Below are 24929 nucleotides of genomic sequence, written 5' to 3'. Positions count from 1 at the left end.
GAGAGAGCAGAAACATCACAAGTGCACAGAAAGGGAAGGTTGGAGAGAGGTGATTGCCAGGAGAATTAAAGAGACAGGTTTTTCGTCCCACTATAGTTTATAGAGAGGTGGAGGAGGAGCAGTATTCCATTCTTGGGTAAAGGAAACTTCCTCCTTATAGATATGAAGTTGATACAAATCTAACAATTATGGCACCTATGTAATACTTCTAGCAGTTTGGTAGTAGACTTTGTGATGCTGATTATGTGGGTTTTCCATGATAGAATGAAGGATAAGTTTATGCCCAGCATGTTTATGTTATTACAGTTTTGAGTTGTGGTGTTGTAAGAGAGAGAGAGAGAGAGAGAGAGAGAGAGAGAGAGAGAGAGAGATTGCATTTTAGCAGTATTGAATCTAATGGGGTTACTGTTTTCCCTCTTGATGCTGCACAGGTCCAAACTGAAAAAGAAAATATTTTCAGTATGGGAGGGAGAATGAGTGTTAGAAGGAGGAGGGGAGGGAAAGTGAGTTGAATTATTGAAAGAGAAAACATCAGCTTAAGAACAAATAGAAGAGAGAGAGAAGAGAGTAGGTGATATAACAGAACCCTGAGGAACACCACTATTGATAGGATAGGTAGGAGAAGTTACTCCATCTGTGATGCCTGCAGTTGAGTGACCAGGGAGGAAACTGTGCACTGGAGAACAGAGAGAAGTAGAGAAAGCAAAGACTTATGCCACACTGTCAAATGCTGTGGAGATGTTGAGGGCTACAACAGAAGTTTTCACCAAAATCCCTGAGAGAGGAGGATCATAGGTGAGTCACATAAGAAAGATCACTAGTGGACTTAGCACTGCAAATCCATACTGTTGATCAGAAAGAAGGTAATGGAATTCTGAGTGTTTGAGAAAGTTAGAAATTATGAGAATTTCAGAGATTTTGGACATAGACAAGTGTGTGCAAGGGGTGATGGTTGAAGGGGTTAGAATGGTCTCCTTTCTTTGGGCTGGGCTTCACCAGGATGTGCTTCTAAGTTGAAGGAAGCATTTAGTTTTTAGAAAGACAAAATAGGTAAGTAAAAATAGGTACCAGCGCATAGGCACACACCCTTAGACCTCGAAGAGATATGCCATCTGAACCAGGCACCTTGTCCACATGAAGCTGGAAGATTACTAGGAAGACCATGTGAGGAGAATTTATGGCATAGGTTCAGAAGGAGGATTAAAAGCTGAATCATCCAAAGCTGAGTTAGAGGAAAATAAGGCACCAGAGAGTTAGCAATAGATTTATCAGGTTGGAAGAGAGGAGGATAGGTTGAATTACAGGAGTTAATGTTTTTGGTCAAGGACCAGAAAGATTTGGTTGTAGGAGAAAAAGTTCTTTTAATTACATGTACTTGACCACATAGAACAGCTTTGCAGTGATGTCGAGCACATATGAAAGTGAATTGGGTTTCATATGAAGGAAAGAGTTTCATTGCCTTGTATGCACTCTTTCATATGCAACAGGCATCAGAGCAGAAGTGCTAAAAAATGACAGGTGGGAAAATTATTTAAAAGTAGTAATCCTCCATCCCATCCTAGATAACCTCTGCTATGCATTCAGCATAGAACAAGGCATCTTGATCAGAGATGCAGTACCCATCTAAGGGAAAGTGATTTAAAAGACTTTGTAGAGACAAATGTTGCACTTTCCCAGAATGCTAGAGTTGGCATTTTGAAGGGGAGAGATGGTGAGCATGCCAGATTAGAAGTAACAGCAATAAAATTGTGGTCGACCCAATGGGTGCAGGATTGGCTCAGAAGTAAAGATGTGGTCAAATGTGTTAGAATAGGATCAGGAACTCAGGTAAGGAGGTTGATTAACTCTATAATGCCTCCAGATGGATATTTACATGTGCTAGGTAATGCCTGTAGACAAATATTTGTGCATTAAGTTTTACACTTCAGAATCAAGGTTGTGTACTGATAATTTCTCCCAAGAGGCAGTGAGAGTACATTTGCATGAGATTTTTTTCTAAAGGAAAATTGAGTTAAAAGACTTTTAGCTGGATTTAGTGGACCAGATAAATGATCTTGAATCAGGTAGGTATATTACCAGTACTACTTCCCTGGGTACTGGGAGGGTTTGTGATGGCTTTGCAGTGAGCCAGCACTTCAGTGTTTGTAAAGTTGCACTCCTCTGACCTAGGTAGCTGTCTTTTGTTTCTGCCTCATCCATATGCAGATTACTTATGTTCTATTCTAAAACATACAATCTCTTCTTGTCATACATAACTTTTGACAGCACTTAACTCACACAGCTCATTCTTTGTAACTCTAGATTTTCCTGTAGTGAGCACTATTCACTAACCCTGTCTTTAGGCAAAATGGTAGTAGCAGTAGGTAAAAGTAGTAGGTAGGAACATTAAGGCAGGAGCATTAGTTAAAAACTTTAGATGTAGTAGGTAGGAATGGTAGGAGCATAAGGTAATAGTAGTCAGTAGGAACATTAGGTAGAAGCCTCTGCAAACACTGCACTAGAGTTGCCCTCTGCCAGTGGCCTGTTAAGGGTGAGGCACAAAAGGCTGGGAAGTGGCACTTGAGTTCACTGGTTTTGGAGAGACTATTGCCATAGCCAACCCCTTGAGGGAGTTCTGGCTGGGAACAGGCATCAGAGATATAGATAGATAGATTGATGATATTTCTTCAGATCTTGTGGAGAGTGAGTTTATAGAAACTGATTCTTTCAGCATCAAAAGTTGCTAAAGATGAGGAAGGAAAATGTTTTCTAGCAAAAGTGGAGGCAGTGTCTGACCATGATAGATTTCTTAGACTTCTTTTATTTTCCTCGTTATGACAGCTGTAACACCGTTACTAATGCCTACAACCACATATGATATATTCCATATTTAAATGACTGTTTCTAACTGTGATTGGAATGGAGACCTTTCCTTGACTGGAACCTCCAGTGTAAAAAAAAAAAATAAGATACATGCTTCTTTCAGATCCGAGTGTTCCGTCCACCCAACTACTCTGGGCTGCTAGCACTGGTTGTATTGTTAGCACTGGTTGTTGGCCTTTTATATCTTCGCAAGAACAACCTTGACTTCCTCTACAATAAGACAACATGGGCTTTAGGAGCACTGGTTAGTATTTTCATTAAGATCAGAGCCTTGGTTGATTGTAACAGTATTGATGTATATGACAGGATGTGGATATTTGAAGTTAATTAAGATGAAGAAGTTGATTAAGATGAAGAAATTACCTAGGGAGTAGTTATAAACTGGTTGGTAATTATATATGTGATGTAATGAAGAGGATGAATATGATGAGAGTAAGATGTGTGTGCACAGACAGGTGCTTGCACATGTACGTGCCAAATCATGTACATAGTAGCTTCAGAAGAAATACAGAATTTGGGATTTAGAAATAATTACTTTTTAAACACCATATATTCATTTATTTATTTATTTATTTTGCTTTGTCACTGTCTCCCGCGTTAGCAAAGTAGTGCAAGGAAACAGACGAAAGAATGGCCCAACTCACCCATATACACATATATATACATACGTTGCACACGCAAATATACATACCTATACATCTCAACGCATACATATATATACACACAGACATATACATATATACACATGTACATAATTCATACTGTCTGCCTTTATTCATTCCCATCGCCACCTCGCCACACATGGAATAACAACCTCCTCCCCCCTCATGTTTGCGAGGTAGTGCTAGGAAAGACAACAAAGGCCCCATTTGTTCACACTCACTCTCTAGCTGTCATGTAATAATGCACCGAAACCACAGCTCCCTTTCCACATCCAGGCCTCACAGAACTTTTCATGGTTTACCCCAGACGCTTCACATGCCCTGATTCAATCCATTGACAGCACGTCGACCCTGGTATACCACATCGTTCCAATTCACTCTATTCCTTGCATGCCTTTCACCCTCCTGCATATTCAGGCCCTGATCACTCAAAATCTTTTTCACTTCATCTTTCCACCTCCAATTTGGTCTCCCACTTTCCCTTGTTCCCTCCACCTCTGACACATATATCCTCTTGGTCAATCTTTCCTCACTCATTCTCTCCATGTGACCAAACCATTTCAAAACATCCTCTTCTGCTCTCTCAACCACACTCTTTTTATTACCACACATCTCTCTTACCCTATTATTACTTACTCGATCAAACCACCTCACACCACATATTGTCCTCAAACATCTCATTTCCAGCACATCCACCCTCCTCTGCACAACTCTATCCATAGCTCATGCCTCGCAACCATGCAACATTGTTGGAACCACTATTCCTTCAAACATACCCATTTTTGCTTTCCGAGATAATGTTCTCGACTTTCACACATTCTTCAAGGCTCCCAGAATTTTTGCCCCCTCCCCCACCCTATGATTCACTTCCTCTCCCATGGTTCCATCCGCTGCCAAATCCACTCCCAGATATCTAAAACACATCACTTCCTCTAGTTTTTCTCCATTCAAACTTACCTCCCAATTGACTTAACCCTCAACCCTACTATACCTAATAACCTTGCTCTTATTCACATTTAGTCTCAGCTTTCTTCTTTCACACACTTTACCAAACTCAGTCACCAACTTCTGCAGTTTGTCATATGAATCATCCAAAAGCGCTGTATCATGAGCGAACAACAACTCACTCACTCCCCAAGCTCTCACATCCACAACAGACTATATACTTGCCCCTCTTTCCAAAACTCTTGCATTCACCTCCCTAACAACCCATCCATAAACAAATTAAACAACCATGGAGACATCACACACCCCTGCCACAAACCTACATTCACTTTCCTCTCTTCCTACACGTACACATGCCTTACATCCTCGATAAAAACTTTTCACTGCTTCTAACAACCTACCTCCCACACTATATATTCTTAATACCTTCCTCAGAGCATCTCTATCAGCTCTATCATATGCCTTCTCTAGATCCATAAATGCTACATACAAATCCATTTTCTTTTCTAAGTATTTCTCACATACATTTTTCAAAGGAAACACCTGATCCACACATCCTCTACCACTTCTGAAACCACACTGCTCTTCCCCAATCTGATGCTCTGTACATGCCTTCACCCTCTCAATCAATACCCTCCCATATAATTTCCCAGGAATACTCAACAAACTTTATTTTGCTTTGTTGCTGTCTCCCATGTTAGCGAGGTAGCGCAAGGAAACAGACGAAAGAATGGCCCAACCCACCCACATACACATGTATATACATCCCATCGCCACCTCGCCACACATGGAAAATAACAACCCCTCCCCCTCATGTTTGCGAGGTAGTGCTAGGAAAGACAACAAAGGCCCATTTGTTCACACTCACTCTCTAGCTGTCATGTAATAATGCACCGAAACCACAGCTCCCTTTCCCACATCCAGGCCTCACAGAACTTTTCATGGTTTACCCCAGACGCTTCACATGCCCCTGATCAATCCATTGACAGCACGTCGACCCTGGCTATACCACATCGTTCCCAATTCACTCTATTCCTTGCATGCCTTTCACCCTCTCTGCATATTCAGGCCCTGATCACTCAAAATCTTTTTCACTTCATCTTTCCACCTCCAATTTGGTCTCCCACTTTCCCTTGTTCCCTCCACCTCTGACACATATATCCTCTTGGTCAATCTTTCCTCACTCATTCTCTCCATGTGACCAAACCATTTCAAAACACCCTCTTCTGCTCTCTCAACCACACTCTTTTTATTACCACACATCTCTCTTACCCTATTATTACTTACTCGATCAAACCACCTCACACCACATATTGTCCTCAAACATCTCATTTCCAGCACATCCACCCTCCTCTGCACAACTCTATCCATAGCTCATGCCTCGCAACCATGCAACATTGTTGGAACCACTATTCCTTCAAACATACCCATTTTTGCTTTCCGAGATAATGTTCTCGACTTTCACACATTCTTCAAGGCTCCCAGAATTTTTGCCCCCTCCCCCACCCTATGATTCACTTCCTCTCCCATGGTTCCATCCGCTGCCAAATCCACTCCCAGATATCTAAAACACATCACTTCCTCTAGTTTTTCTCCATTCAAACTTACCTCCCAATTGACTTAACCCTCAACCCTACTATACCTAATAACCTTGCTCTTATTCACATTTAGTCTCAGCTTTCTTCTTTCACACACTTTACCAAACTCAGTCACCAACTTCTGCAGTTTGTCATATGAATCATCCAAAAGCGCTGTATCATGAGCGAACAACAACTCACTCACTCCCCAAGCTCTCACATCCACAACAGACTATATACTTGCCCCTCTTTCCAAAACTCTTGCATTCACCTCCCTAACAACCCATCCATAAACAAATTAAACAACCATGGAGACATCACACACCCCTGCCACAAACCTACATTCACTTTCCTCTCTTCCTACACGTACACATGCCTTACATCCTCGATAAAAACTTTTCACTGCTTCTAACAACCTACCTCCCACACTATATATTCTTAATACCTTCCTCAGAGCATCTCTATCAGCTCTATCATATGCCTTCTCTAGATCCATAAATGCTACATACAAATCCATTTTCTTTTCTAAGTATTTCTCACATACATTTTTCAAAGGAAACACCTGATCCACACATCCTCTACCACTTCTGAAACCACACTGCTCTTCCCCAATCTGATGCTCTGTACATGCCTTCACCCTCTCAATCAATACCCTCCCATATAATTTCCCAGGAATACTCAACAAACTTTATTTTGCTTTGTTGCTGTCTCCCATGTTAGCGAGGTAGCGCAAGGAAACAGACGAAAGAATGGCCCAACCCACCCACATACACATGTATATACATACACGTCCACACACGCAAATATACATACCTATACATCTTTATGTATAAATATATATACACACACAGACACATACATATATACACATATACATGATTCATACTGTCTGCCTTTATTCATTCCCATCGCCACCTCGCCACACATGGAATAACCAATCCCCTCCCCCTCATGTGTACGAGGTAGCGCTAGGAAAGACAACAAAAGCCCCATTCGTTCACACTCAGTCTCTAGCTGTCATGTAATAATGCACCGAAACCACAGCTCCCTTTCCACATCCAGGCCCCACACAACTTTCCATGGTTTACCCCAGATGCTTCACATGCCCTGGTTCAATCCATTGACAGAACGTCGACCCCAGTATACCACATCATTCCAATTCACTCTGTTCCTTGCACGCCTTTCACCCTCCTGCATGTTCAGGCTTCAATCACTCAAAATCTTTTTCACTCCATCTTTCCACCTCCAATTTGGTCTCCCACTTCTCCTCGTTCCCTCCACCTCAGACACATATATCCTCTTGGTCAATCTTTCCTCACTCATTCTCTTCATTTGACCAAACCATTTCAAAACACCCTCTTCTGCTCTCTCAACCACACTCTTTTTATTACCACACATCTCTCTTACCCTATTATTACTTACTCGATCAAACCACCTCACACCACATATTGTCCTCAAACATATCATTTCCAGCACATCCACCTTCCTCTGCACAACTCTATCTATAGCCCACGCCTCGCAACCATACAACATTGTTGGAACCACTGTTCCTTCAAACATACCCATTTTTGCTTTCCGAGATAATGTTCTCGACTTTCACACATTCTTCAAGGCTCCCAGAATTTTTGCCCCCTCACCCACCCTATGATTCACTTCTGCTTCCATGGTTCCATCCGCTGCCAAATCCACTCCCAGATATCTAAAACACTTCACTTCCTCTAGTTTTTCTCCATTTAAACTTACCTCCCAATTGACTTAACCCTCAACCCTACTGTACCTAATAACCTTGCTCTTATTCACATTTACTCTCAACTTTCTTCTTTCACACGCTTTACCAAATTCAGTCACCAGCTTCTGCAGTTTGCCACATGAATCAGCCACCAGCGCTGTATCATCAGCGAACAACAACTGACTCACTTCCCAAGCTCTCACATCCACAATAGACTATATACTTGCCCCTCTTTTCAAAACTCTTGCATTCACCTCCCTAACAACCCCATCCATAAACAAATTAAACAACCATGGAGACATCATTCACCCCTGCCACAAACCTACATTCACTGAGAACCAATCACTTCCCTCTCTTCCTACACGTACACATGCCTTACATCCTCGATAAAAACTTTTCACTGCTTCTAACAACTTGCCACCCACACCATATATTCTTAATACCTTCCACAGAGCATCTCTATCAACTCTATCATATGCCTTCTCTAGATCCATAAATGCTACATACAAATCCATTTGCTTTTCTAAGTATTTCTCACATACATTCTTCAAAGCAAACACCTGATTCACACATCCTCTACCACTTCTGAAACCACACTGCTCTTCCCCAATCTGATGCTCTGTACATGCCTTCACCCTCTCAATCAATACCCTCCCATATAATTTCCCAGGAATACTCAACAAACTTTATTTTGCTTTGTCGCTGTCTCCCGTGTTCGCGAGGTAGCGCAAGGAAACAGACAAAAGAATGGCCCAACCCACCCACATACACATGCATATACATACACGTCCACACACGCAAATATACATACCTATACATCTCAATGTATACATATATATACACACAGACACATACATATATACACATATACATGATTCATACTGTCTGCTTTTATTCATTCCCATCGCCACCTCGCCACACATGAAATAACCAACCCCTTCCCCCCTCATGTGTGCAAGGTAGTGCTAGGAAAGACAACAAAGGCCCCATTCGTTCACACTCAGTCTCTAGCTGTCATGTAATAATGCACCGAAACCACAGCTCCCTTTCCACATCCAGGCCCCGCAGAACGTTCTATGGTTTACCCCAGACGCTTCACAATGCCCTGATTCAATCCATTGACAGAACGTCGACCCCAGTATACCACATCATTCCAATTCACTCTATTCCTTGCATGCCTTTCACCCTCCTGCATGTTCAGGCCCCGATCACTCAAAATCTTTTTCACTCCATCTTTCCACCTCCAATTTGGTCTCCCACTTCTCCTCGTTCCCTCCACCTCAGACACATATATCCTCTTGGTCAATCTTTCCTCACTCATTCTCTCCATTTGACCAAACCATTTCAAAACCCCCTCTTCTGCTCTCATAACCACACTCTTTTTATTACCACACATCTCTCTTACCCTATTATTACTTACTCGATCAAACCTCCTCACACCACATATTGTCCTCAAACATCTCATTTCCATCACATCCACCCTCCTGCGCACAACTCTATCCATAGCCCATGCCTCACAACCATACAACATTGTTGGAACCACTATTCCTTCAAACATACCCATTTTTGCTTTCCGAGATAATGTTCTTGACTTCCACACATTCTTCAAGGCTCCCAGAATTTTTGCCCCCTCCCCCACCCTATGATTCACTTCCGCTTCCATGGTTCCATCCACTGCCAAATCCACTCCCAGATATCTAAAACACTTCACTTCCTCCACTTTTTCCCCATTCAAACTTACCTTCCAGTTTACTTGACCCTCAACCCTACTGTACCGAATAACCTTGCTCTTATTCACATTTACTCTCAACTTTCTTCTTTCTTACACTTTACCAAACTCAGTCACCAGCTTCTGCAGTTTCTCACATGAATCAGCCACCAGCACTGTATCATGAGCGAACAACAACTGACTCACTTCCCAAGCTCTCTCATCCACAACAGACTGCATACTTGCCCCTCTTTCCAAAACTCTTGCATTCACCTCCCTAACAACTCCATCCATAAACAAATTAAACAACCATGGAGACATCACACACTCCTGCAACAAACCCACATTCACTGAGAACCAATCACTTTCCTCTCTTCCTACATGTACACATGCCTTACATCCTCAATAAAAACATTTCACTGCTTCTAACAACTTGCCTCCCCCACCATATATTCTTAATACCTTCCACAGAGCATGTCTATTAACTCTATCATATGCCTTCTTCAGATCCATAAATGCTACATACAAATCCATTTGCTTTTCTAAGTATCCCTAGGGATAGGGGAGAAAGAATACTTCCCACGCATTCCTCACGTGTCGTAGAAGGCGACTAAATTGGACGGGAGCGGGGGGCTAGAAACCCTCTCCTCCTTGTATTTTAACTTTCTAAAAGGGGAAACAGAAGAAGGAGTCACGCGGGGAGTGCTCATCCTCCTTGAAGGCTCAGATTGGGGTGTCTAAATGTTTGTGGATGTAACCAAGATGAGAAAAAAGGAGAGATAGGTAGTATGTTTGAGGAAAGGAACCTGTATGTTTTGGCTCTGAGTGAAACGAAGCTCAAGGGTAAAGGGGAAGAGTGGTTTGGAAATGTCTTTGGAGTAAAGCCAGGGGTTAGCAAGAGGACAAGAGCAAGGGAAGGAGTAGCACTACTCCTGAAACAGGAGTGGTGGGAGTATGTGATAGAGTGTAAGAAAGTAAATTCTAGATTGATATGGGTAAAACTGAAAGTTGATGGAGAGAGATGGGTGATTATTGGTGCATATGCACCTGGGCATGAAGAAAGATCATGAGAGGCTTAACAAACTTATACCTCTGTAATTTGAGCACTCACCTTTGTCCCCTTTGCCTTTGTACAATGGCACTATGCAAGCATTCTGCCAATCCTCAGGTACCTCACCATGAATCATACATCCATTAAATAACCTTACCAACCAGTCAACAATACAGTCACCCCCTTTTCTAATAAATTCCACTGCAATACCATCCAAACCCGCTACCTTGCCAGTTTCATCTGCAAAGCTTTTACTACCTCTTCTCTGTTTACCAAATCATTTTCCCTAACCCTCTCACTTTGCACACCACTTCGACCAAAACACCCTATATCTGCCACTCTATCATCAAACACATTCAACAGACCTTCAAAATACTCACTCCATCTCCTTCTCACATCACCACTACTTGTTATCACATCCCCATTAGCCCCCTTCACTGAAGTTCCCATTTGTTACCTTGTCTTACACACTTTATTTACCTCCTTCCAAAACATCTTTTTATTCTCCCTAAAATTTAATGATACTCTCTCACCCCAACTCTCATTTGCCCTCTTTTTCACCTCTTGCACCTATCTCTTGACCTCCTGCCTCCTGCCATTTATTCATATGGTGTATTATTGTCAAAAGTACCTAGAAATCTTGCATTTAGGTAAGCTCTTAATAAAGCAGATTGTGGACTGTTTGTTAATATTGTGAGAAACCCCAAACACTACCTTTCTGATATGACTCTGCTTAATAGGATAAGTGAAACAAACACTTTCTAAGCTTGTTAGAAGGCACACATATTATACTGTATTCCCAAAGAGAAACTGCTGGTGTTTTTTCTGAAGCTCTTTCTCCCTTCTGATTAAGCCCTAAGAGTACTTGCCAAGTAGGAGTTAAAACATTATTTTATGCTTCAAAATAGGATGTATCAAAAAGGATTTGCTCCCTTTAACCACCATAGCACATGTTAGGCTGGCTGATGCATTTTAATTGAGATTCAAGAACCATACAGTAACCTTCCCAAGTCTTTGATTATCATTGTCCTTTTGTGAAGAGGTGCCAAGCTACCCTGCACCACCATCTTTTGGTTGCTCTTATTTAAGCATTGTTAACTTTTATTATACATGTGCTAGGGATATCCTTACCGTAGCTTCCGGTCTTCAGAGATGTTGTGTTTGTACTATTTTTTTATTTGTGTTTGGTGAAACAAGTTGCATTCAGCTGCTAGAATATGATAGTTATCATAGACAACCCCAGGATAGGCCAATTTGATGTTTCTTTTCCCTATGCCTTGAAATTTTGGAACTCTCTACCCCTTTCTCGTCATTCCTGACAACTGTGACTTGGTCTATTTTTGAAAGGCAGGTTTTCCGTTTCCTTTGAAATTCTTCTAATATTTTTCCTCCTAGCTTGTTTCTGGTTATCAAAGTTTTTCACATTTCAGTTGAGGCCCAGCCATGTTGTGGTCTTTTCTCCATTACTGAAGGGTCCATCAGGAAGGAAAACCTTTGTTGTAACCTTACCTTCTATGTGCTGTTTTTCATGTTTTCTTATGTTTTTGTGTATTCCTGGTTTTACCTTACTAAGATAAGCGAGGCAAATAGATATAACATTTCAGGTTTTTTTTGATATTTTGTAAGTTTATTGTATATAGACTGAGGATGAGATATTTAGATGCAGTGTGTAATTCAATTAAGGTTCAAGTTACAATAGATGAGGATGCTAGAGGTATGAGTTGAGATCAGAAACACTGGAAATATTCTGGATGTAGACAAATTAACAAACCTATTGACAAATTACCCTGGTGTACAGAGTGAAAAATTAAAAAAACTCTTATTTGTTACAGAGGTTCATCTTTGACTTTGACATGAGAAATGAGTTGATAATGATTGATTTGCAAGTTTTTAAGTACCTGATTGATCAGGTGGAATTTGGAATGGATTTGGTTATAACAGATTAGAAAATTTATAGAGTAATAGTAGCCTGCCAGTTTTTGATAGTTGGATATACTTCTATCATTCATCAGGCTTTCACCTTTGCGATGACATCAGGACAAATGTGGAACCACATTCGAGGACCACCATTCCTACAGAAGACCCAAGCTGGAAACATTGCCTATATCCATGGATCATCACAGGGCCAATTCATTGTTGAAACATACATTGTAGCCATGCTCAGTAAGTTATCAAGAAAATTTTTTTGCTGCCTGTCATGAGTGCTTTTAAAATTGCCAACTCCAGTTGGTCTCTGTGTTATCTTTGTTCCCTCCACTTCTGACACATATATTTTCTTGTTAACCTTTCTTCACTCATTCTCTCTGTATTTCCTGACCATGTTGACACACCCTCTTCATCTCTCTGAACCACATGTCTTTTTATTGCCACACCTCTCTCCTACCCTTTCATTTTACTCAATCAAACCACCTCACACCACATATTGTACTCAAACATTTCATCTTCAACACACCTACATACAGATACTAATGTTTCTTTGAATATTTGTCGTACAGATTCCTCAAAATAAGCACCTGATCCACTCTTGAAATTGTATTGTTTCTACCCAATCTCATGCTCTGTGCACCTTCCCAATCACAAGTTTTCCTTATGATTTACCAGGTACACTCAACGAGCTTATACCTCTGTAATTCAAAGATTCACTTTTCTTTTCCTTAGCACTATACAGGCAGTTATCAGTTATTCACAAAACTTTTTTTTTCAGATGCAGCTGTTGTTCTGGGTATGATTCTTATGACTGAAGCTGCAAATAAACGTGATGATGTGCGAAAACGTCGCATCTATGCCATTATTGGTCTCGGCCTTGTAGCTCTCTTCTTCTCATTGTCATTGTCGATATTCCGTTCCAAGGCCCATGGTTACCCATATAGGTAAGTTAATTTGTAATTTAGAGGGAAAATTTGCCTCTTCTGATCATTTGGTATTATGGGACAGAATATTGTGGAAGGTGCCATATATAGCTGCTAAGATTTCTCTAACCTTGGGTTAGGAATCTAAGATGAAATAACCAGCTCACAAACTTCTGAGTGATACTTGTGGCCCTTTTGCTGCAGAACCCAAACCTCATTTGATGCTATGGATGTAAACCTTCTGTTATGGCACAGGATTATTTATATATAAGTCTATACTAAGTTTTCCCACAAGTTGAGTTGTCTAGCCACAGATGGCAATGCAATAAAGGATGAATCACAGGAGCTGCTTAGAGGCTTCAGAAACATAGTAGTGATCAAGACGGGTGGTTGTAGACATTTTTTTAGAGACTTACCAAGCCTGTGGTGTGTTTCCCCAATTATAGTATCCTTTGTTATTCATCCCCTACTGCACCCACACTACCCTTATGTGGGATTGCCTACTATGGTAAATGATATATTTTTTCAGATCTTCAAACATTTTAAGTTTTAATTCGTAAGAAAAACAGTGGTTTTTGGTACATTTATTGTACTTATTCACATAGATAAAAAAAAAAGTTATGAAATGTAATCTAATCTGATTTGCATACATAGGACTGGCCAGTCTGGTAGATAATGTGTTTTTCCCGAACTAAGAAGGGTTGAGTCTAGTAAATTCTCAAGAAAAAAGTGAAATTATATTTTTGCACTCAAAAAATGGCTGGAAGAAAATTTCTTTAGCTCCAAAAGGGTTAAAGTTGCTCTTTTTTTGGACTATGATAGAAACTCCCAGGATGTAAACCCCACCCATATGGAAGAAAACAAAAAGGATTTAAGAGCTTAGGTATCTTCTGAATGTTAGAGGAAGGAGAGTGGTGTTATGTAGAAGGAAAGTAAATGTCCAACACAATTTACAAGGTGTTTTTTATTCAAAGTTTCATTTATATGAAGTGATATGCATTTACACAAACACTGAAAAACACTAACGTAAATGATACTGAATCGATGTATTACAAACAACAAAAATGGAGTGGTATATTTTTGTGTCTAGCACCACTGACAAGTTGATGGCATGTTCCCAATGGCACCTTACAGTGTTGTGGTATAATGATGGTTTATAAAGTTATGCATTTTTAGGATTAGGGAGAAGTACTCTGTTCACCATAACAGTAGATATATTCTTTTTTCCACACATACTCGCCAATTCCCGCGTGAGCGAGGTAGCATCAAGAACAGATGACAGAGCCATAGAGGGAAAATTCCTCACTTGGCTCCTTCCCTAGTTCTTTCTATTTTTTCCACACAGGTAAAAAGGTGGAATATCTGGAAATCAAAAAATTCCATTAAACAAGTTCATTATAATGTGGTGCCTATGGAGATGTATTCTTGATAGCAGCTTCTTTCACTAACAATAATGGCCTGCAGGTGTTATGATGGTGCTTTGCAGATGAAGCAGACACTGTTAATATGAATAGCATAAGAAATTAATAATCATTCACAGTTTGTTGGAGCTTGCAGCATTGGTGATCAGCTATTTATAGAATATCTGCAGCATTAGTTTTCAGCTGCTTACCTACACCCACACCTTCCTAGAATGCTTTCTGTTGCTCCTATCAGCTTATTTCATGTGAGGGTAAAACTTTTTGCAACTTAGGACTTGGTGGACTGGCCAGTACTTTTCATCCTTTCTCTGTTAACAAGTATATTAATTTGTTTCCTGGCACTTTGGATGCTCTGCATATACATGCACTTGCACTGGCAGTTTTCAGGAAATGATGGATTTAAAATGTCCTCTAAATCCATGTCGAAGATAGCTATTAAGGCAGTGATCAAGACTGAACTGACACTATATATGGTGGGCTGCACACAACTGGTTTAGATAGTATATTCAAAGATGGCAGTGGATATATCTTTTGGCTGTTTTTCTTCAATGTTTGATTTTCTTATATTAACTTTTATAATGACTATGATATACCTTACTCTCTTTGCCAAGGAGTCCTTTTTGTCCTTATGAGGCTCCTGCTCCACTTAGAGAGCTGGCAGCATCTACCAGTTAGGACCACAGGTCATAAAGTGTTGTCATGTGTGTGCATCTGTGTTCAAAAAAGGGCAGGGCGGTTGAGTAGTAAGTGCATCATCGGCACGAAGGGTCTTGGGATATGTTGAATTGGCATTTGAAGGGTTGTAGTGATGAGTGATGTCCAAAGCGTAAACAGGAGTGTGAAACTCATATTTGTCCAGAGGTTGCGGTTTCTGATGGGTGCATGTCTGGAGGATTGGAGTTTAAGACAGAGTTGGGATGTTGGATGTTTAGTGTTTGCCAGGTCATTTCAATGTATATGTGTTTTGTCAGTATTATTTGTATATATATTTTTTCTTTCGTACTTGTTCACTGTTTCCTACATTAGTGAGGTAGTGCCAGGAAAGACAATGAAAGGATGTATTTGCTCCTGTCCATTTTGTAGCTGCCACGCATGATGTGCTAAAACCACAGCTCTTATCCAAAACCAAACCCCACAGACCTTTCCATGGTTTTTCCCTTCCACTTCACATGCCTTGGTTCAGTCCATTGATGGCACATTGCCTCCTGTATACCACATCATTCCAATTTACTCTATCCCTTGCATGCCACTCACCCTCCTGTATGCTCAGGCCCTGATCACTCAAAATCTTTTTCACCTCATCCTTGCATCTCCAATTTCTATACCCTTCCACTTTGAAACATATCATTTTTATCATCCTGTTCTCACTCATTTTCTCCATATGTCCAAACCATGTCAGCACATCCTTATTAGCTCTCTCACCCACACTTTTACCCTTTTATTACTTACTCGATCAAACCACCTCACACCACATATTGTCTTCAAATATTTTATTTCCAACACATCCACCCTTCTCTGCACATCCTTATCTATAGCCCATGCATCATATCCATACAGACTCATTTTTGCCTTCCCAGATAATGATTCTTACCCTGTTATTACTTACTTGATTACTTATTTGATTAAACTACCTCACACCATGTATTGTCTGCAAACATTTCACTTCCAACACATCCACCCCTCCATGCACATCCTTCTCCATAGCCTGTGCTTCACATCCATACATACTCATTTTTGTTCTCCAGGTAACAATGTCTCTTTTTCATACATTCTTCAGTGCTTCCAGAACCTGTAATTATGAAATGAATATTTTTTCATGTCTCTTAAACCAAAGTCTGTTTTGTGAGTCTTCATTAGTATATATTGTATACTTCTATCCTTTTTTCAAAGGTATGATTGACATGTAAACTTATTGTTTGGTCCTTCCTTTTGTTAAAATTGATACTTGATATTGGAATGAATCAAAATGATATTAATTTATTGTGAATGCTTGATAAGCTTTGGCCTTTTATTATACAGGTTGTATCTCTTTAATCCGGCAACCTTGGGACCTGGCCATTGCCAGACCAGAGAAAATGCCAGAAAACAGTCTTTACAGAAGTTCCTTTGTCTGATTTTTTCTGTAACTCCACCTTTTCAAGCATAGGTAATGATTTATGCTTATGCTTATTAGCACTAGCACCCCTTCTGCACCTCATAGTCTCTTAGATGAAGGGCTAAAATACAGTTGAATATAAGAAATTAAAGGACTGTTAATTAGCTCAGCTGCAGTGTAAACATTTTGGCACCTTAGTGTTGCTAACAGTGCCGCCCTGGTGGTAGATCCACAATAATTGATGGCAGCAAATTCAAAATGTGCTGGACCATAGTAGTTGCCAGACCACAGATCACAAGATTAGGGAGGTACAACCTGTACTTAATATCCTTGATATCCCAAGTCTCCTATTTATTTTTTTATTTATTTATTTTGCTTTGTCGCTGTCTCCCGCGTTACCGAGGTAGCACAAAAAAACAGACGAAAAAATGGCCCAACCCACCCACATACACATGTATGTACATACACATCCACACACGCAAATATACATACCTATACATCTCAACGTATACATATATATACACACAAATACATATACATAGGGCAAGGGCAAGGGATAGAGTGAATTGGAGCGATGTGGTATACCGGGGTTGACGTGCTGTCAGTGGATTGAAGCAAGGCATGTGAAGCGTCTGGGGTAAACCATGGAAAGCTGTGTAGGTATGTATATTTGCGTGTGTGGACGTATGTATATACATGTGTATGGGGGGGGGTTGGGCCATTTCTTTCGTCTGTTTCCTTGCGCTACCTCGCAAACGCGGGAGACAGCGACAAAGTATAATAAAAAAAAAAAAAATACATATACATATATACACATGTACATAATTCATGCTGTCTGCCTTTATTCATTTCCATCGCCAACCTGCCACACATGAAAATAACCACCCCCTCCCCCCAAATGTGCGTGAGGTCGCGCTATGAAAAGACAACAAAGGCCACTTTCGTTCACATTCAGTCTCTAGCTGTCGTGTAATAATACACAGAAACCACAGCTCCCTTTCCACATCCAGGCCCCACAGAACTTTCCATGGTTTACCCCAGACCCTTCACCATGCCCTGGTTCAATCCATTGACAGCACGTTGACCCCGGTATACCACATCGTTCCAATTCACTCTATTCCTTGCATGCCTTTCACCCTCCTGCATGTTCAGGCCCCGATCACTCAAAATCTTTCTCTCCATCTTTCCACCTCCAATTTGGTCTCCCACTTCTCCTCGTTCCCTCCACCTCTGACACATATATCCTCTTGGTTAATCTTTCCTCACTCATTCTCTCCATGTGATCAAACCATTTCAACACACCCTCTTCTGCTCTCTCAACCACACTCTTTTTATTACCACACATCTCTCTTACCCTATTATTACTTACTTGATCAAACCACCTCACACCACATATTGTCCTTAAACATCTCATTTCCAGCACATCCACCATCTTCTGCACAACTCTATCTATAGCCCACACCTCGCAACCATATAACATTGTTGGAACCACTTTTCCTTCAAAAATACCCATTTTTGCTTTCCAAGATCATGTTCTCGACTTCCGCACATTCTTCAACGCTCCCAGAACTGTTGCCCCCTCCCCCACCCTATGATTCACTTCCGCTTCCATGGTTCCATCCGCTGCCAAATCCACTCCCAGATATCTAAAACACTTTACTTCCTCCAGTTTTTTCCATTCAAACTTACCTCCCAATTGACTTGTCCCTCAACCCTACTGTACCTAATAACCTTGCTGTTATTCACATTTAGTTTCAGCTTTCTTCTTTCACCCACTTTACCAAACTCAGTCACCAGCTTCTGCAGTTTCTCACACGAATCAGCCACCAGCGCTGTATCATCAGCGAACAACAACTGACTCACTTCCCAAGCTCTCTCATCCACAACAGACTTCATACTTGCCCCTCTTTGCAAAACTCCTTCATTCACCTCCCTAACAACCCCATCCTTAAACAAATTAAACAACCATGGAGACATCACACACCTCTGGCGCAAACCTACATTCACTGAGAACCAATCACTTTCCTCTCTTCCTACACGTACACATGCCTTACATCCTCGATAAAAACTTTTCACTGCTTCTAACAACTTGCCTCCCACACCATATATTCTTAATACCTTCCACAGAGCATCTCTATCAACTCTATTGTATGCCTTCTCCAGATCCATAAATGCTACATACAAATCCATTTGCTTTTCTAAGTATTTCTCACATACATTCTTCAAAACAAACACCTGATCCACACACCCTCTACCACTTCTGAAACCACACTGCTCTTCCCCAATCTGATGCTCTGTACATGCCTTCACCCTCTCAATCAATACCCTCCCATATAATTTCCCAGGAATACTCAACAAACTTATACCTCAGTAATTTGACCACTCACTTTTATCCCCTTTACCTTTGTACAATGGCAGGCACTATGCAAGCATTCTGCCAATCCTCAGGCACCTCACCATGAGTCATACATACATGAAATAACCTTACCAACCAGGCAACAATACAGTCACCCCCTTTTTTAACAAATTCCACTGCAGTACCATCCAAACCCGCTGCCTTGCCAGCTTTCATCTTCTGCAAAGCTTTTACTACCTCTTCTCTGTTTACCAATCATTTTCCCTAACCCTCTTACTTTGCACATCACCTCGACCAAAACACCCTATATCTGCCACTCTATCATCAAACGCATTCAACAAACCTTCAAAACACACTCCATCTCCTTTTCACATCACCATTACTTGTTATCACCTCCCCACTTGCCCCCTTCACTGAAGTTCCCATTTGTTCCCTTGTTTTAAGTACTTTATTTACCTCCTTCCAAAACATCTTTTTATTCTCCCTAAAATTTGATGATACTCTCTCACCCCAACTCTCATTTGCCCTCTTTTTCACCTCTTGCACCTTTCTCTTGACGTCCTGCCTCTTTCTTTTATACATCTCCCACTCATTTGCATTATTTCCCTGCAAAAATCGTCCAAATGCCTTTCTCTTCTCTTTCACTTATAATCTTACTTCTTCATCCCACCACTCACTACCCTTTCTAATCTGCCCACCTCCCACGCTTCTCATGCCACAAGCATCTTCTGTACAAACCATCACTGCTTCCCTAAATACATCCCATTCCTCCCCCACTCCCCTTACCTCCTTTGTTCTCACCTTTTTCCATTCTGTACTCAGTCTCTCCTGGTCCTTCCTCACACAAGTCTCCTTCCCAAGCTCACTTACTCTCACCACTCTTTTCACCCCAACATTCTCTCTTCTTTTCTGAAAACCTCTACAAATCTTCACCTTCACCTCCACAAGATAATGATCAGACATCCCTCCAGTTGCACCTCTCAGCACATTAACATCCAAAAGTCTCTCTTTCACACGCCTGTCAATTAACACGTAATCCAATAACGCTCTCTGGCCATCTCTCTTACTTACATACGTGTACTTATGTATATCTCTCTTTTTAAACCAGGTATTCCCAGTCACCAGTCCTTTTTCAGCACATAAATCTACAGGCTCTTCACCATTTCCATTTACAACACTGAACACCCCATGTACACCAATTATTCCCTCAGCTGCCACATTACTCACCTTTGCATTCAAATCACCCATCACTATAACCTGGTCTCATGCATCAAAACTACTAACACACTCACTCAGTTGCTCCCAAAACACTTGCCTCTCATGATCTTTCTTCTCATGCCCAGGTGCATATGCACCAATAATCACTCATCTCTCTCCATCAACTTTCAGTTTTACCCATATCAATCTAGAGTTTACTTTTTTACACTCTATCACATACACCACCACTCCTGTTTCAGGAGTAGTGCTACTCCTTCCCTTGCTCTTGTCCCCACACTAACCCCTGACTTTACTCCCAAGACATTCCCAAACCACTCTTCCCCTTTACTCTTGAGCTTCATTTCACTCAGAGCCAAAACATCCAGGTTCCTCTCCTCAAACATACTACCTATCTCTCCTTTTTTCTCATCTTGGTTACATCCACACACATTTAGACACCCCAATCTGAGCCTTCGAGGAGGATGAGCACTCCCTGCGTGACTCCTTCTTCTGTTTCCCCTTTTAGGAAGTTAAAATGCAAGGAGGGGAGGGTTTCCAGCCCCCTGCTCCCATCCCCTTTAGTCACCTTCTACGACACGTGAGGAATGTGTGGGATGTATTCCTTCTCCCCTATCCCCAAGTCTTCTATTTTATTTTTTTTCACACTATTTGCCATTTCTTGCATTAGCGAGGTAGCACTAAGAACAGAGGACTGAGCCTTTGAGGGAATATCCTCACATGGCCCCCTTCTCTGCTCCCCTTTTGGAAAATTAAAAAAAAAATGAGAGGGAAGGATTTCCAGCCCCCCGCTGCCTCCCCTTTTAGTTGCCTTCTACGACACGCAGGGAAAACATGGGAAGTATTCTTTCTCCCCTATCCCCAGGGATCAAAGTCTTTTATATTATTAACAATATCATTAGTGAGGAACAGAGAATGGCGATTGGCACATAACTGCCAGATACTGTAAGATATCTCTTCTTGCATCATTGTAGGATTATTTTTACTGTATTTACTAACCATTTCACTTGATGGCCTCACTTATCCAAAGTATATTTAACAGTTACTATTTGCCAGACTTCGTGGCTTTCTTAATTTTTCTTATTTCCTTATGTACTTGTTGAGGTATTTCTACTTTGCAAATTATTCTTTCTTATGTTAGGCAAGTATTCACATGGATATTTATGCATGCCGTGACACCTCTAGATGGATATTTATGTATAGTTTTGTGAGTTTGTTTCAAGGCTGTACACCAAGCTTAGATGGTGGCTGTAGTGGTAGTGTGCAGTAATTTCTGCCTACCATCAGTCATCTTCCAGCCAAGCCAATGAGAGTGCATTTTCTTAAGTTTTCTGGGAAGGAAATTGACCGGTATTTAGCTAGATTTAGAAGACCAGGCAGAAGGTAACCCTGAATTATTTGACGATGATGATCTCTCTTTGGATCATGTGCGGAGCAATTTTATGGACCTTGACTCTTTCAGCACTCTAAGTTAACCAAGATGAAGCAGAAGGTTTTCTAGCCAAAGTGGATGCAGAGTGTGGCAATGCCTGGCTTACCTTGGCAATAGTGAGCCAAACTAATGCTGCTGGTAATTTTACAAACTTGTATGGTTTTTGTGTTATGAAATGATTATCAATGAGGCATTAATTGGTACAAGAAAAAATTTATTGTACTGGGTAACATACTAATAACCCATAGTCAGTATTTTGGTGTAGGTGAAATAAACGATATAACATGCATGGTGGCACATTTTAGTGATTGTGGTGAAACATCTACAGAACTTCCATGTTATTATAGTGAAAGAAAAAACTGATTTCATTATTTTATGATTACATATGATTTTTTTTTTCTATACATGTTTGTCATCTCCTGCATTAGCAAGGTAGTGTTTAGAACAGAGGACTGAGTCTTAGAGAAAAAATCCTCTCTTGGCCCCCTTCTTTGGTCCCTCTTTTGGAAAAGTAAAAACTGGAGGGTAGGATTTCCAGCCCCTGCTCACACCTATGAAATCATCAGGTTAAATACATTTTCTTAGATAACTTATGATTTGTGAATTTTTTTTGTTGGAAGGAAAACTTGGTAGGATTTTAAGAGGTTGGTATGTCTTTCAAATGTTGATGGTAGTTCTTAAAAAATGTATATGGAGAGGGACTTTAGTTTGCTTTTTTTCTGAATAATCTGCATGCACAACCCTGCTCTGAATGTAGGAAAAGGCAATGTAACAGAGAAATTATTATGATTTTCTGAAGGTATTTTTTTCTTATGTTTCAGCTTTCTCTTTAAATAGATACTGGGAGAGGAAGGAAGGGAAGCCTACTGACTGTTTCCTTCAAAGAATGTTTCTAACCTGGTTAAAGTGTGAATTTTATATAGGTAAGGACATTACACTGAGCCATTGAATCATTTCACTTTAGATCTAAAAAGAACCTCTTTTCATTAATGACAGTTTTATTTTGATCAAGTGTATTTTTATTCATCATCTACTCACGGCTGATGTAAATATATTCCTAATATAACTACAAGTCTTTCTTTTGTAATGATGGATACATGATTCAAGAGGATATTTACTACTGTTAGTCACTGTATTCCAGATATTAAGGTGACAGCTTACCCTATTGTAGCATTTATAAGGTAATTGCAGTCTCTTAGAATACAAATATATCACAGTTTGCTGTGTGATATCAGTGTGTGATTTAGAGGTTTGATTTTACCAGAAGCTTATTATAGTTTTGAGAAATCAGTTAAGTTTTGTTCTGTCCAAATTGTGACTTGTAAATTTAAAGGTAAGCTGGTCAACTTTGTAATTAAAATGCTATAATAAAAGGAATACATCAGATTTCTTTTTCTTTTTTTACCTAACTTTTGGTAGTTTCAAGCAACCTTAATTGCCATTAACTTTACTGAAGTTCTTTCATGGACCATTGAGTTATTGTAGCCAAGAGCATTATTACTGATATAGTCAAGCTTAATGCAAGTAGAAAAGTAACTAGTGTGTTCAAAGGATGGGCTGTAAACATTGGCTTAGTCATAACTATCTCATGCAACTAGTTGTGAAATACACCACCAAACCTCCCCACCTTAGCCAACATTCATGACAATCTCTCAAACTTCCCCACCTCAGCCAACATTCATGACAATCTCTCAACAGTCACTGAACTGGCAAGATTGTTCATAGTGCTGTAGTTAAAGGTAATCTATCTTTCTCTTTATTATAATGAACTCCATTTCCAGCTTTCATGGTATAGATACTTGAGCTCACTTGAAATCATAAGAAGTGCATAATATGACTGTGATTCTTCTAACTCACCATGTTTGAAAGTGGCTGAAAAGGAAATGATGTACATAATGGAGTGAAAATATTTTTATATGATTTTAACATTCATAGTTTCTATATTGCTCAGGTTCATGTAATATTTTCAGCTTCAGATTTTATAATTAAATAATTTTAGGTGATGCATGCTGATACGAATACCAAAGAATGAAGGTGAAGACCATTTTTTTGTAACCAGACACCATTTCAAGTATGGAATAATTTAAGCCTTGTAATGTTATCAGTACAATATGTTTAACATGATGTGCACTGTAATTAATAAAGGATCATCATACTGTATTACATTGTACTAATATCTCTTGTCTAATCTGCTTTCAGTTGACAGTGTTTTGTCTTTTGGTTCATGCTGTAATCAGTCACCATTACTTATAATGGATTATAACATGTCAACAAGTAAGTATAAAAGTTTAATCAAATCATAGGTAATTAACTTGACAAGTGAGGCATTTGGGCAGTACTTACAAGGAAGGAGCGCAAATGATTGGGGGATGTTGAAGAGGAAGTTTTAGGAGGTCAAGAATGTGTTGGGGTTGAAAAAGAGGGCAAATGAGGGTTGGGGTTTTTCACTTTCCATAATTTGTAAATATTTTCCCTTGTCTTTTCTTTTTCCGTTTCATAATTTTCTCTATATTTCAATTAAGGCTTGGCCTTGACATGGACTTTTGTCCACGACTGAAAAAATCAAGAGAACAAATAGGATCATCCATGAAGGGGGCAAAAGGAAAGTGGTAATAGATAGTGATGAAGTGAGCACGAGACGGAATGAGTATTTTGAAGGATTGTTGAATGTGTTTAATGATAGGGTGGCAGATGTAGGCTACCTGGGTTGGGATGGTATGTGGTTTGGTGAAGAGAGAAGAGATGGTGAAAGCTGTACATAGGATTAAATTTGGCAAGGCAGCCGGAATGGATGGCATTCCTGTCAAATTTAGTAAGAAATGGGGTGACTGTGTGGTTGATTGGTTAGTCAGGATTTACAATGCACGTATGGATTATGGTGAGGTGCCTGAGGATTGGCAGATTGCATTATTATGCCATTGTATGAAGGCAAAGGGAATAAAGTTTTGGAAAGAGGGGCAAGTATGCAGTCTGTTGTGGATGAGAGAGCTTGGGAAGTGAGTCAGTTGTTGTTCGCTGATGATACAG

At 40.2% G+C, this 24929-nt stretch overlaps 1 protein-coding gene across 1 annotated transcript in view; it reads left to right on the top strand.

Moving 5' to 3' along the window:
- Positions 1-23288, top strand: part of Ostgamma (oligosaccharide transferase gamma subunit) — a 36188-nt gene extending 12900 nt beyond the window's left edge. The window contains exons 5-8 of the mRNA XM_071656667.1: positions 2966-3106; positions 12547-12697; positions 13239-13404; positions 22724-23288. Coding sequence (XP_071512768.1) covers positions 2966-3106; positions 12547-12697; positions 13239-13404; positions 22724-22739 — 474 coding nt within the window. The 3' untranslated portion in view covers positions 22740-23288. The remainder of the gene's footprint in view (positions 1-2965; positions 3107-12546; positions 12698-13238; positions 13405-22723) is intronic.
- Positions 23289-24929: the final 1641 nt, after the last annotated feature.

This window comes from Panulirus ornatus, chromosome 63, assembly GCF_036320965.1.
Source record: "Panulirus ornatus isolate Po-2019 chromosome 63, ASM3632096v1, whole genome shotgun sequence".
Lineage (NCBI taxonomy): Eukaryota > Metazoa > Arthropoda > Malacostraca > Decapoda > Palinuridae > Panulirus > Panulirus ornatus.
This window is presented reverse-complemented; position numbering and strand designations above follow the sequence as displayed.